A 14,946-nucleotide genomic window follows, 5' to 3' on the forward strand; every position below is an offset into this window, starting at 1 on the left:
GTTGTTAATTCATGTGTGCAACTGGCCTGTTGTGTCCAGAAAACATCATTTCCTTGTAATCATGTTTTCTGCCCCTTCTGCCATGATTCTTGAGTGTTGGCTGAGGTATATCGTACAGATGTCCCATTCAGAGGTATAAAATTATATGCATAGGTACTTTACGTACACAGCCAGCCAGCCAGACACACACACACACACACACACACACACACACACACACACACACACACACACATGTCTCACAAGGCTTTAGAGTTAATGATTGCAACTCAGGACCCACTGTCATTTGCATATGCTTTTGTGGAGGTGGGCTCCTGAGCCAAGGTGACATCCTGGGGGGTCGGGTATACTCTTACTCACTGGGTGGGTGAAGTTACCAGAAACATTATGCACATTAGCAGAGCAATAGCTTTGCATGGTGAGACCTGCCTGGTAGTGAGCCAAGGCCCCACATGGCCAGCAGCACAGAACAGTCAGCTGCTCCTCATGAGGCTGGGAACCCAACTCTTGGCCAAGCCTGAACCCAGTGGAAAACAGGAAGAGGACAGTGTCCACTTGTTCTGAATCTGCTGACGAACTCCAGCTCTGAGTGAAGTTTAATGTAGACTTCTCCACAAAACAGAACCTTTTATACGGTGTCAAAAAAAACCGAGGCGCATTCATTGGAGTGTGTAAAAACTTGTAAACTGCATTCTTTCCCAGGTCTTGCTGGGCACATCATGCATTTTTTCTTAGGGCTAGTGAATTAAATCACGGCATCCCCTAGGACTGAAATTACACGCCTGTCCTCCTTTCCCACTCCTTCCCAGATGCTTGACAGAGAAGTCACGGAGTTACCCCCATAGCAATGTTTCAAGAAAGATGAAATTATAAAACTCCACAACAGAAAAGAACCCATCACTACAAGAGAGAAAAGGAAAACACCAAAGCATCTTCAACCTAAATTGTTTTTTATTTTCACTACCCTCTCCTCCCTTGGTGGAAAAAAAAGTTAACATACAATGAAAGTGAAATAAAATATACTAAATTAAATGACTTTAGTTGTCCTAAAATGTCTATTAAACAGTAAAAAGGAAAGAAAAGAAAGAAAAAGGAAAGAACAAAAAAGAAAAAAGGATATAGTGCCCAGGAAATGGGATGCACTAAAAAGCCTTCCACAAAAGAGGACTTTCCGCAAGGTATAATCTACTCTAACCGTAATGGGCTCCTATCACTCTCTTTGAAATTTTGTCCGTCATTTTTGATGCACTTTCTGGCAATTTTGTATGGGTTCTAATTGCCAGGACTATTAAACACCCATCACTTTTATTTATTACACGGCAGCTCCCGTGTCTCTCTGAGGTCTGTCTGGGTTTTCATTTCCATGTGCACTTGTCTTTCTTTCCTGTTAAAAGCGCTGGTTTCCACTGAGGTGGTAAAGGATGCCCTAATGTAAAGTAATGCTTTCTACTAACAACACTTCCCTGGAGTGCTTTGAAGTCAGCCTGAAAGCAGCCCTGCATCTGCCTCCTGTCCTGCAGTGTAGGCCAAGCACCCCAGTCTGCTTCTTCACTGTGCGCCACTGCAGGCTTGGAGGCTCTGCCTGTTCAGTACAACACCGCAGCACCAGGAGTAGCAGTGCTCTTGGGGAAAGCAAAACCTGTACTTAGCTAGGCTCTCCATTTGAAACAGGTGTCTGTCTGGAGATTCTTGTTTTCATGCATATGTAACAGGAAAAAAAAAAAAAAAACAACTTGCACGCCAGTGTGACCATCTTAAACATGCATAAAGCTAATAATCCTCAAAGCGTACAATGTGTGTGGAGAGAAAAGTGAACCAGTTTCCTAAGAACAGAAGGTTCCAGAACCTCCCACAAGCTATCAATAGAGCAAGCAAACAAGACAAAAATCCAAATCAAGCAAGCAACATAAACAGCAAGTAGACAGCATGACTTGATTGAATGACCAGGAGAGAACAATTCTTTTCCGGCGCACATGGGCAGCAGAACAACCCTGTACCATGCAGGGAGTGTAGTTTAATGGTAGAGCACTTTCCTAGTGTTTGCAGTGTACTGAATTCAATCATGAGCACATACAAAAAATTATATATCGGGTAACTTGTTGGAAAGTATAAAAACTTTGAGGTTATCCAACAAAGCTATGTCCCTTGATCACAGTATAAGGCAAATTAGAAACTTACACAAAAGTACATTAAAGCTCAGCTCTTATGTGCAAGTTAACAAAAATACCCTTTGGTTGAAGAAAAAAAAAAAAGCTATGAACTGAATTTTTAAAGAGTAATGAAACTATGTATCAGTTTTACAGCTACAATAACAGTGCCGGGGGTTGGTGCGAATTCTTAGTGCTGTGATGGTTTGGACCAGTGTGGGCTTGGTTTTTCTGGGAACTGAATTTCCAACAACATCCTTAATTCTATGGTTCTTTGCTAGAGCTGAGCCAAAGAGGAATCTGGGGGGCAAAGATTCATAGAATGAGTCCTCACCAACGGTCTTCACAGCCAGAAGTGCCTGTGGATGGACAGTGTTCCCAACAGCTGGTGCTGGTCTCTGCACTCAACTTACTGAGGACTACTGTATCCAGCTGTGCTACTAGCCGGCAGCAGCTGAGCAGACCATTGCTGAAGAGAGCAGGAACCACAAGACCCTTCCTCAGGGCTCCTCCATCTTAGGTGCCCTTCAGTGAACAGCCATAGCAATCCTCACAGATTTCCTGAACCATCCAACTGTTGCTTTAAGAGTAATTCTTTAAAGCCTGATAATACTTGCTCTACTTTTGAGAAACAGCTGATAGCTTGCTATCAGGCCTGGGAAGAAAATGAATATCATAAGGGGTGACAGCATCGCCATGCAATCTAAGATATGCAGCACTATGAAAATGTTGTCTGTCACAGACTGAGTGATAAGGGTAAGTCGGGGACTTACTTGACCAGAAGTATGGGCCCTGGGAGATGAAGAGATGGCTCAGGCTAAGAGCACTGGTTACTCTTCCTGAGGAACTGGGTTCAAGTCCTACCATGTAATCTGTAACTCCAGTTCCAGGGAACCCAGCACCCTCTTCTGGCCTCTGTAGACACCAGGAAAACACACATGGTATATATACATACATGCAACACACACACACACACACACACACACACACACACACACACACCACAAAGTTTTTAAAGAGTATGAGGCTAGTAAACCTTTCCATTGGATTTTTCTCTTGGTACAGTGGTGGGGCGGGGTAGACAGTGTATTAGCGTGGCTGTTTTCTGCATATAAGGTGGTTGCTAAGGAGTCAACAATGTGTCTTTTCAGCCTTCGGATATCCAAACCAAGAGAAGACTAGACACAGGGACATGGCTTCCCATCTTTCCTGTGGGCACATGAGTACCATTTACTGTGTGACACTGGATTCTGAATTTGATGCTATCAATGGATGAAATTTGGGGAATGAGTGCTGTTTTCTTGAAAGAATATACTAAATATGGGGGACCAGTTAGTGGCCTATATTAGTAATTAGAACTATTGTCATTCTAGATCACCTCTTGTCATGAAACTTGATATAAAAGTTCCCATCCTTGATGGCTCATACTTGCAATACCAACACTTGAGAGGCACAGGCAAGAGGGTCAGCTTAGATTCAATTCATAGCAATTATGAGGCCAGTATGGAATACATGAGATCCTGTCTCAGAAATAAATTAATAAAAGCAAAAAAAAAAAAAAAAAAAGCCCTCAAAACCAAAATAAATAACTTTAATCAACGACATCCAAAACCAGTAACTTTAACCAACCATTCAGTGTCCTTCCCTTGGTACAAAGCCATTTAGAGTAAAAGGAGTCTATTGGCTCAAAATCCTGGGTTACAATCCATCATTGCAGTGGAATAGCTAGTCATATCATGAGCACTCAAGAGCAGAGGGGCAGTGCACACACATATAGTTACTAAAGCTCACCGCCCTCTAAATGTACACAGCCCAGGGCCCAAGGGCAGCGCATGCTGCTGCTGCTGCTGCTGCTGCTGCTGCTCCTCACCTCAGGTAAAGCAACCAAGGCCAACCCTCACAGACATGCCCACAGGCCAGCTTGATGGGGCAGTCCTTCCTTCATTGAGACAGTCTCTGTAGGGTATTCTAAATTGAGTCAAGATGACAATCAAAACCAAATGATGAAACAACAACAAAACAGGTAACTTAAACCAGTGGTGCAGGACAGCGTTTAACAAAACACTCACATGTGGAATTTTGATATATGGGAGATACGTGAAGAATAGCTAGAACTCATCAGTAAAAGTCAATTTGCTACAAAAAAAGACAATGTGTACATTGATCTCAAATCTTATGGTATATATATATAATTCTGCTTCTCAACTTCAGATGGGGTTATATACCCTTAGAATCCCATCACAAATGAAAATATAACTGGAAATGTATTTAGAATACCTAAGCTAGCAAGGAGCTCAACTTAGGCACAGCACCCTAGGTTCTGAAGCCTGGCCTGCTTTCCTTCACGGTAATCTAACAAAGAGTGAGTTTTGCTCCTGTGTTCCAGCATTGCAAGGGAGGCTCACAGGCATCTTTCTAAAGCAAGGAATGAGTTTGACTCAAGGATACAGGCTCAGGTCCTACTGAATAGATATATATTTTACACTACTGTTAAGTGGAAAAGCCTTACATTGCAGTATCACTAAACTGGTGACAGTCTATATGCTCACTGTGTGTACGCGTGTATGTATGATAAAGTGAACAAAAAAATGGACATTTTAAAAAGGCAAACACACGGCTGGAGAGGTGGTTCAGAGGTTAAGAGCACTGGCTGCTCTTCCAAGGGTCCTGAGTTTAATTCTCAGCAACCACATGGTGACTCACAACCATCCATAATGAGATCTAATGCCCTCTTCTGGTGTACAGGTGTATATGCAGGCAGAGCACTGTATACATAATAAATAAATCTTTTTATTTTAAAGGCAAACATAATTGAATGTGCAGCTCACACTTGGACGGAGATGGGGAAAGAGGTGGAGCATACACACAGAAATGAATCAGTGGCCAGATGTAGCCCATCCTGGATTAGTGGCAGTTTATTTTCATATAAGTAAGCAAGTAATCCAGACGTAAACCGAGGAGGATTGTGCTCCAGAAGGGAGGAGTAATCAACCTAATCGAATGACTAATCCCACTCTGTACCTACTCCCTATTCCAAAGCGCAGGGCCACTGCATCTGAATTAACTGCAGTCTGTCGTGGGGCTCACCATATGTCTGAGCTACACCCGCATCTCATCATCTGCCTCCTCTGTACTCAGCTGACCATGTCAGTGAGTCTGTGGCATTTGTAGCTTTTATTGGCTCTACAATTAGAGTCACTGAAACATTCTTTCCTTTCAAATGTGTACAGGGGACTGTTAGCTTGAAATATTAAGTGGTGTGTCTTATTCATTTAAGAGAGCACAAGAGACTAACACACACACACACACACACACACACACACACACTGTGCACATTGGTATATGTGCATCATTCACCATGATTCACTCTTGGGGATAAGTGCAGAGGGGTGATACCTGGTGTGCCTGCTCCATGCTGTGCCTGTAATATCAAACATGGTACATATGTAGGCTGCCGAAGGGCACAGACGGGAAGCTTCAGCTGTTCTAATACATTAACTTCTCTACCAAGACCTTTTGAGAGGCAGAAACAGGAAGATCTCTGTGAGTTCAACGTCAACCTGGTCTACAAGGTGACTGCCTGTCTCGACAGAACAAAACAAGCAAACACTGAACTGGGCGTGACTCTCACAAGTCTCTCAGATACAACGGCCTCTGGAGAAATCAGTCAGAACTACAGTGATCTAAAGAAAAGTCATTATATTATATTGTATTCTGGTATATTTCAACTCTATTACAGTATTCACTCAATATATTGCAATGTCCCTAATAATTTAGCTTTAATTACTAGATTTTTTAAATTAGGTTGAAATATAATGTATCTTAAGAATCTCTAATGATCATAATTCTGATCTCTTCCTTTGTCTGTCTGTCTGTCTCTCTCTCTCTCTCTCTGTGTGTCTCTGTGTGCCTCTGTCTCTGTCTGTCTGTCTCTCTGTGTGTGTGTGTGTGTGTGTGTGTGTTCACCTGTGTGTCTCCCTGCCTTTTCCCTCCTTCTTTCTCTTGTGCATCACTTCTCCTCTCCCCTTCAGTACAGTTCACTCTAGAGTTCTGGGTGAGTCTGGGAACCAGCTGCCGAGTTGGCTCACCATGGTTTTCCAAGTTGACATCTCTTCCTTTGTCCACTGCTCTTGCCTGAGTCTGAGTATGGCTTTTTTAAACAAAGGTATAGGCCAAAGTTTGTTTCTTTTTCTTTTTTTTTTTTTAAGAGAGAGTAGAGAGAGAGGGAGGCACAAAAGGAATTATTTGTAACACTGCCAATAAGGCTGGACCCAGGCAGCCTGTCTCCTGGCCTTCCCTTACCCCTTCCGTGTGCTTTTGTTGTATCCTTACACAAAGAAGGCTTTGAATTAGCACAAGACTAATTTTGTCAAAAGAAGCAAACATAAAAAGTGACTCAATAATTCTTTTCTCTCTCCCAAGTGCACCTGGGATTTGCAGACCAGGTATGCGTGTATATTTCTTAGTCTAATGCCATGCTATCACAAGGTAAACACTGCCTGATTATGCTTAGTAATTTTATTAAAATTACTCAAAGGTAACAGCATTGAAAAGTATGGAAGATGATATGAATGTTGAGTTGGCAAGAACTTTTCTGTTGGAGAATGTTAAACTTTTATCCAAATGTGACTTGTAATTACACTAGCCAGCCACACTTCTTCCCATTGCCTCCTTTAAAAAATAAATCAGTTATCTACACATTTATCATATTAATAGAAATACATCCCTGGTCTTTCACAACCAAGATTTTAAAATTCCAGTATTCATTTTGTTTTCACCCTGAAATACATATGTCAATACAAGCCATTGGCAGGGAGGTGTTGTTGTTGTTGTTGTTGTTTTGTAGTACAAAAACAATAGTGACAAAGATATACTTGTTCCAGGCATAGTATATGTCTCCTTTTGTCTCAAGATTTATCAGACCAAATTCATAACAACTAAGTCCCATTTACATGGTCTCATTTAACTTTATGAAAGCGACTGAAGAAAACAAGAAACAGATGATTTAACTCACTAGGCTTATCTGCTAAGAGGCAAAAAAGAGGACTGGGTCCAGGTGGATACGCTTTCCACCAGTGGCCACATGTGGGAATACAGCTGTGAGGAGATGGATGGCTGCGTCACACGCAGAGGCCAACAATTTCCCCTTTGAAAGAGCTCACAATGAGTTCAGAGAAAACACAACTATAGCTAAATCTATCTGAACTTCCCCAGCAATGTGATGGTTAAACCATTTTGTACAATTCACGAACATTCCCAGTATCAGGAGCAGAAGTCAATACTGGTTGGGTGTTCAGCAAGGGTTAAACTCTGCAGGAAGTGGACCATAAATGCACAGCAGAGGAAGGAGCGGGAACCACGGATAGAAGCGAGCCTTAGCTGAGGTGCGCAGAATCGCCAGGTACCCTCAAATGTAAGCCATAACTGAAGAGATGACTTCGGTGTGTTGACATGAGATGCTTGGGGATGGTATCAACCCAGCAGCAGCCTCAGTGGGTGCTCAGGAGGTATTCAGAGAGGTAGGAAACAGGCAAGCCAAGTGACCATCTCAATGAGAACAACGCAAGCCAAGTGACCATCTCAATGAGAACAACCTGTCAAACGGACTAGCACCCTAGTAGATGCTGCCTCAACACTTGCCAAAAACAATAGCAGATCAAACACATTCCTGTCATGAGGGCCAGTGTGCAGGCTTGTTAACTGTGCTGTGCACAGTATCTCAGCTCCAACTGTTGTTCTTCAGTAGAATCCATGACTTAAAAATATCAGTAAGAAACCACAGCTCAAAGGCCGTGCTGCTTTGTCGGGACCTTCTCAGACAACGAGAGTGCCACGAGTGGATTCGGAGCTCAATGGCGCAAATCCTAGGAGGAGTTGGTGTACTGAAAATGATTGATGCCTCCACTTCAATGAGCAAGCCATGAAGAAGCGTCACTGCCCATCCTTCACCACAGGAGTAGGGGAATGAGATGCGACCATTACAGCGTGAAGTCTGAGCACACGCACACAGGAGGGATTCCCACCAGGGCATTATGAAAGTCGGGGATAGAAAGTCCAGACCTGCAACGTTCTCCCAGGGCATCATCTGGGGGAAAGCTCAGTGCCCTGGGATCTGGTCCCTTCTCTGCAACTACATGACCTAGAAGAAATTAATTTAGCCCTCTTGGTATAAATTTGCTCATATATTGAATGAGTCCCTCTCAATTTTACTACTAGTTGGCTATAGGACAATGAAAATGTATCCACAGAGGATCTTGGGAGATCAGATGATCTCTGAGATGCTTCTTGGCCATTTTGATGCTCTTTCTGAGGCAGGCTCATTTTCATTTGACAAACACACATGGTAAACAGGCTACCTAATGTCACAGTTGTCAGAACACAGAAAGGAAGAAAATCTGAATTCTGAGACAGCTAGAAGCTCCTAATCATTTTCCCACTATTGCCGTTCTTCTCTATACTTCCTAGACAGGTTCCTATGTAGCTCAGGCTAGCTTAAAACATCAAAACATATCCAAGGGTGACCTTGAACTGTGATCCTCCTGCATCCACCTCCGAAGCACTGGGATTGCAGGTGCGTAACACAAAGCCTCCTTCTCTACCGCTTAAACAGACAAGGTGATATCCAAGGAACGCTTCCATTTTCAATTTGTACCTAGACAGTTCTCTGTACTACAACCACCATTTCCTTCACAAGTTTAGAGTTTCCCCTTGGCCTCTGTGTAGACTGCAAGTAAAATGTAACAGAAATGGCTTAGTGACTGGCTGGCTGCAGATTACAAACACCTGCAGAGAAAACATTCCTTCTATGCTTAGAGATGCCTGAAAAGGTAGATCTTTAGTCACCTCTGCTCTGGTTCTTAGGAAAAATGCCCTGTTTCCTTCTAAGCCTATAATTCTAAAACCACGGCAAACACACACTGAAGTCCCTGTTCCTTAGCGAGGAGGGGCATGTCTGTCTGTCACCTCAGACTGCAGCCTTTCTCAGAGTGGGTTATTCTCCCACCAATTACAGCTTCTGAAAGACTGGATCAGTCAAGGCTTGTTCCCTCCACAATTGCCTGTGCCTGTTTATTTGTTTTGAAAGATGAAAATTCTCTGTAGTAGATACATGAAAGAAATTGTCTGATATATTCACCTGTGGGGGCGGGGGACTAATGCTGGAAAACTAATGTTTAGTGAAAAGTATTTACACTCACTGCTTCTGAAAGGTAGCTTAACCTGTGATGGTAAAAGAGGGTGGGTCATATGATCAGTTGCATTGCACATATTGAATATTTATAGTTAATAAGAGTACATATTCTTACTTTGGAATATATTACAAAGTTCACTTTATTCAAATGTCTGACTATTTTTAATTTATGAGAACATAACTTTCCCATTCAAATACTGACTACTCCTAATCATACATTTCAATCAAAACAAACATGTCCAAAGCCACCTGGTATTTTGACAAACACAATTTATGTCAACCTTTCCTAACAATGAAGGCAATTTTTGAGAAAAGACGGCAGGTTTCAGACATGATAAAATAGAGGATGTTATTCTGAAAGGAGGTTTTCATGCATTCAGTAATGAGAGCCAGCTCTAAAAATCAAAGTGACATGATAATATTTACAACTTAGTTTGGTCTCATTAGTTCTAAGTTTTCTGTTTCAGGGTCGCCCTGACAACAGACATGAGGCACTTGGTAGCACTCGGGAAACCAATGTCAAAAAGTCATAAATCAGCTTTTTATTGGAACGTTCCACAGCAAGCAAAGAGTGCTCATATTGTCGTTAGAATGGAGAAATACAACCTTTCCCAATAATTGATCTATTGTATGTAAGTCATCAGGATAATTCTTAGCAAGCATGACATTAATCTTATTTTTAGACTTTTAGATTGAAAACAATTCTACAAGACTGTTAAGTTTCAAATCAGCCTTTATTTTTACAAAATAATGAAAACACATCAAAGATCCACTGAATGCTATGGTCAGTATGGCAGGATGGACCCTAGGTTGAAATTAAGTGATATAAAATTTTATGTGTCAATTAGGACAATACTAAATCAAAGCACATGTAGCTATATTTTCCCTTTTTTTTTAAATTTTCATTTATACCTTGATACAAGGCTTCATGTAGCCCAGACTAGCTGGAACTCACAATACACTGAGAATAACCTTGTATTTTCTGCTTTTCTTCACTATCTAGAATTACAGGGATGTGGTGTTTCAGATGGAACCCGAGGCTTCCACGTTAGGCAAGCACACTGAGCCCACATCTACAGGCTCCCTTTTCCCTTCTGAATATAAACTCAAAAACAGTTTACATAAATAAAAATCAGCTACCAACAAGATTTCTATGTACTTGGATCATACTAGAAGATAGGAAATTTGTTTAAGAAAAGTGCCACCTATTTGTTACTGTAAGGACTCCTGAAAGATGAACAGAAATCAAAACCAGGCAGATGCATGGGGAGGGAAAGAAAGCATCCAGATTTTAGGAGAAACTCTATCTGTTTCACTGTGGAGTTATACGAGGGCTCTCCTATGCCAGAGAGTGCCCCAAGGCAGAGAGACGGCAGGGGAACTCTCTCCACCCACCCCAGACACATCTCAGAAGACAAAGTCTGCTCAGTTTGAGACAAGACTGCATGTCTACGCACATCCACGGGGGCCCCAACTCAACTCTGGTGTGTTGCTCCTACTTTAGCTGTCTTTGATTATCTGGGGGGGGGGGGGCGGTTTCTTTTTGAAAGTGGAGATACTGAGTACAATTCTTCTAGAAGCAAAATAGAAATAAGTTTTTGTGAACTTGGGGGTCCTCACAGTCTCTCCTCCCAGGATGTGGAACTGTGGGACAGAGCCCACATCTCCCAGCCATGTCCCCCTCGGCAGAACCTTGGAGCCACAGTCCACAACTGAAGGTACCCTTTGAACCAGATCCAGGCATCCTCCCTGGAACATCCTCTGCAGTTTACATAGTGGACATGAAGCCAGCTAGGGACGTGGAAAAACAGAATCCACTCCGTGTCCTAGGCGGACCTTGCCCTGAGTGAAGGCAAGGTATGGAAAACACCCACTCTGGTTAGAATGATTTAACTGAATGAAGACCAGTGCAGAAGTGACTGGCATATTAAGAAAAAGTAATGATGCCTTTTATACTAGTATGAGGCCTACCCCCAGCTGAGGAGCTATTGGCAGTTAGTGGATGGCTTCTGCAAGAAATAACGTTATTTTCCTTTGAGGGGTGGCCACTGGCAGGGTTCCGGTACACCAGTGGATAACCCCACAGCTATGCACATATGGACAGCATTAATTGGACTCCTGGTTTTGGCTTTTTGTTTTTCTTAGTCTTTTAGAAGGCAAGGAGATAGACTTCTCAAGGGGGTGAGAGGGCAGAGGGGGAGGTTAGGCATGATTAAATACAATGTCTGTGAAAGTTTCACAGACTTTTTTTTTTAAGGGCATCATCCCAACCATTCAAACCAAGCAAAACAGAAGATAAAAGGAACTCTTTAAGGACAAGTGGGAGGAAAAAGGGGGAACTCAGAAAAGCAAGCCTGAAGTCTTCCCTCCCCACCCCATCCTCACCCATGAATTTCTCACGGACCCAGTCAAGAGCACCTAATTCAACAGGACTTAAGTTAGAGTGTTCCAACATGGAAAACAAGGTAGTGTGCCTGGGGAACATGAACTTCGCACTTGTCTCCCTAGACTAGTGGCACTATAAATAGACAGTCACCTGCTCCTCTCCATTTAGGAAGAAACCAGCCAGAAGGGGTTGAATTACATGTTCAGGAGAAAACACTTAGGAGGAACTCACCTCCAAAGGACAACCGTGAAGGGATGAGTTTTCTTGCCAGCAATGGGAGAATGAGGCGAGGTCTTCAGGATCTGTCTGCCAGTGATCCTGCACACCTCTACCCACACCCCCAAATCTCTCTTTAAGTTCTTTTTTGCCTTGGGAGTAGTGACAAGCAATTTTGGTTATATGCCAGGCGTAGGGGCTGCCCCCACACCTAGGCTTACAAGGGTCAAAGGAGCTCCCTGCTTTGTCTGCAATAGGAGCGTACCAGTGACGTCATGGCCTGCCACGTTGGATTTTCTCTCCTTACCTCACGGAATTCAGTCAGAAAACAGAACTCACGCTGGTGGGGGCATTAAAAAAAAAACCTGAAGCGTGATGTAAACTTTTCTCCCATATGGCTCGGGATATCTAAAACAAATTGCCAAATACCTAAAGGAGTTTCTGGGGCCGCTGAGGCAGCACAAGCTGCGGAGACTAGAGAGAGCAGACATTCATTTATATCCCAAGCTCAGGAAATAGCGTTCAGTGGGGACATCCTCACATCATTTGCTGACCACACAACTCACGGGGAAATCCAGGCCTCGCACGCACACAGTCTGCACATTCAAATCACGGGGAGGGGGAAAAGTTTGAACCACATTGAAGAGAGTGCTAAGAGGAAGTTACCGCCATCTACAGATTTCTTCTCAGGGCTCAATGGAGCCAGCCCAAGATTCCTGACTAAAAAATATGAACCAGACAGATTGACATGAGATCTTGGGCTGCATTCATGCCCCCAGTGATGAAACCACGCTTTAACCATCTGCAGGGGACCAGTTAGCAAGTCATGCACGTCTCTAGAAAGGGAAAGGCAGGGAGGGTCTCTCTAAATTTTAACTCACTTGTAGTCTCTGGGGATGAAACACCGGTGGCATCTGCTCAACACTTCATCACTTTCTACATGGCTAAGCACGTAAAGATTCAAAAGCAAAGATGCACATTATCTGGTTTTCATTTTCGCGGTCATGAACCGCTTTCCCCAAACAGCGTGTTCTAATAGTTAAATAACGCCCAGACCTAAGTCAAAGACTAGAGCAGGGGCTGTTCAGCGGACAGGGATGAGAGGCATCAGGCGCGCCAAGGAAGCACAAGAGGACTGCCTCTGCTGCGGGCAGCGGCGCTGGGAGAAAGCGCAGAGTTGGCCACCCAGCTCAGAGATGCTGAACCCTCTTGCCCAGCCAGTCCACCTGGATCACGCCCTGGCAACTTTATTTTAGGCAAAGCCTTCCAAGGAAACTTTTCCTCTGCCCACAGCTCTCGCCCGAGCCAGACCGGCCTCAGACAAGGCGCAGGGGTAAGAAGCAGCCCGGGGCGGGACACGGTAGCCACCAAGGTCCCCACGGTGCCACGGGGAGGCCACTCACCAGCCCGAGCGCGAAGAAGACGGCAAGCAGGGCGAGGCAGGCGCCCATGACGATGAGCAGTAGGAAGACGATGAGCGGGTGCTGCTGGCTCATACAGTAGTAGGACTCATAGAGCCAGTCCCGGGACCGCTGCAGCCCCTCGCCGCCTCCCGCCGCCGCTGCCGCCGCCGCCTCGGCGCGGTCCCGCAGGTAGCGGCGCCGCCGCATCGCCTCTTGCCACATCGAGGCGGCTCGCGGGGCGCCCGCCTTGCGCGCCCGGCCCGGGCAGCGCCGCTCTGCGGTCGCCTACCGCCTGCCGCCCCCGCGCCGCGGCGACCCGCCGGCTGCCCGCCCAGAGCTGTGCGCAGGGACCTCGGGAGCGGGCGGAGCTCGGAGCCCCGGGCTGGGCACACTGACGCGCGGGCGGGGGCCGGGGGCGGCCTCAGGGCAGCTCCCGGGCGCCGCCACAGCCGCCGCCGCCACCGCGCGCGAGGGCGGGAGCCACCCGGCCCCTCGGCCCGCCTCGCCCCACCCCGCGCGCGGCGCACCGGCCTCCGCGCAGGGGCGGCGCCGGCCTGCGCCCACCACCGCCCCCCGACGATGGCCAGGCCTCGCTCGGGGCGGGGCGGGGGGTGAAGCTGCTGACCTGATCTTAGCCCTCCACCCTGCCCTGAGCCACACTGTGGGACGCCCCCTCCCCTCCTTTTTGGACTTCAGTCAGGTAGATTGGGGCTGCAGTCCTGCTATCCACTATAGCAAAGCACAGCCTGGGGGCTACCCTTGGTTGACCTACCTGGCTGCCAAGATCCCCACACCCTCTCATGATCTCACAAGGCAGCCAGGAAGGACACTGCCATGCTCCAATAACCCAGAGGGGTCCCACGTGCCTGACCACCGCCCCTCTTTACCTCTTCAGTGCCCCTACTTAAACTGGCTTCGTTTTGACTTTCTCTGCCATAATTAGCTTTCCAGTTCAGGGCAGGGGTTAGATACCCTCCTCCCTGCCCCCAAGAACTTGAAAGAATGGTTCTATGAGCTCAATTACACACTGACTGGAGACATCTGCGGTCCTCAGGTGGAGGTTGCCTCACTTGTTCTCTGCTCTTTGCTCGTAGTGGACCTCGGTGTTTGTATCCCAGATCTCAGAATCCCTTCAGTGTGGCAGAGATGGCACTGAAGTTGTAGCAAGGGGCAAGACTTGGCCCTGTTTAGGCAAGGTCAGTCTGGGAGTCAGTCACTCCATGCCGCCTGCCACTTTGAGGGAGTACATGTAGGAAGGCACCAGAGACCTAGCTAGATCCTGTGTGCAGACTGGGCAGGCATCTTGTGCCTGCGACTTGAGACTTTGTTGCTCTTTCTAGTTTCTATATGCTACGTCTAATCACTGCTATTCAAAAGATTGCTTCTAGAGAGCTCCTATTCTACTGGCCTCCCATCCAAAGAAATCATAACTGATTTTCTCTCCAAATAATTCCGTAAGGGACTCCAGAAAACACCAATGCACCAACAGCCATTCCCCGGTCTCAGTAAGCCACAGAATTGTATTGCCTTAGAGCCTTGCATGTTCTCTGACTGCAGCCTGCCCACCTGAGCTGCAAAACAGCAGGCACAGGGAAGATGAATAAC

General features: G+C 45.5%; 1 protein-coding gene across 1 annotated transcript in view; it reads right to left on the minus strand.

Annotated features, from left to right (window-relative positions):
- Window positions 1-13,563, minus strand: part of Adcy2 (adenylate cyclase 2) — a 364,093-nt gene extending 350,530 nt beyond the window's left edge. Inside the window, exon 1 of the mRNA XM_051151053.1 lies at window positions 13,342-13,563. Within this exon, the coding sequence (XP_051007010.1) occupies window positions 13,342-13,563 (222 nt within the window). The remainder of the gene's footprint in view (window positions 1-13,341) is intronic.
- Window positions 13,564-14,946: the final 1,383 nt, after the last annotated feature.

The sequence above is a fragment of the Acomys russatus genome, chromosome 9 (genome assembly GCF_903995435.1).
Source record: "Acomys russatus chromosome 9, mAcoRus1.1, whole genome shotgun sequence".
Taxonomy (NCBI): Eukaryota; Metazoa; Chordata; class Mammalia; order Rodentia; family Muridae; genus Acomys; species Acomys russatus.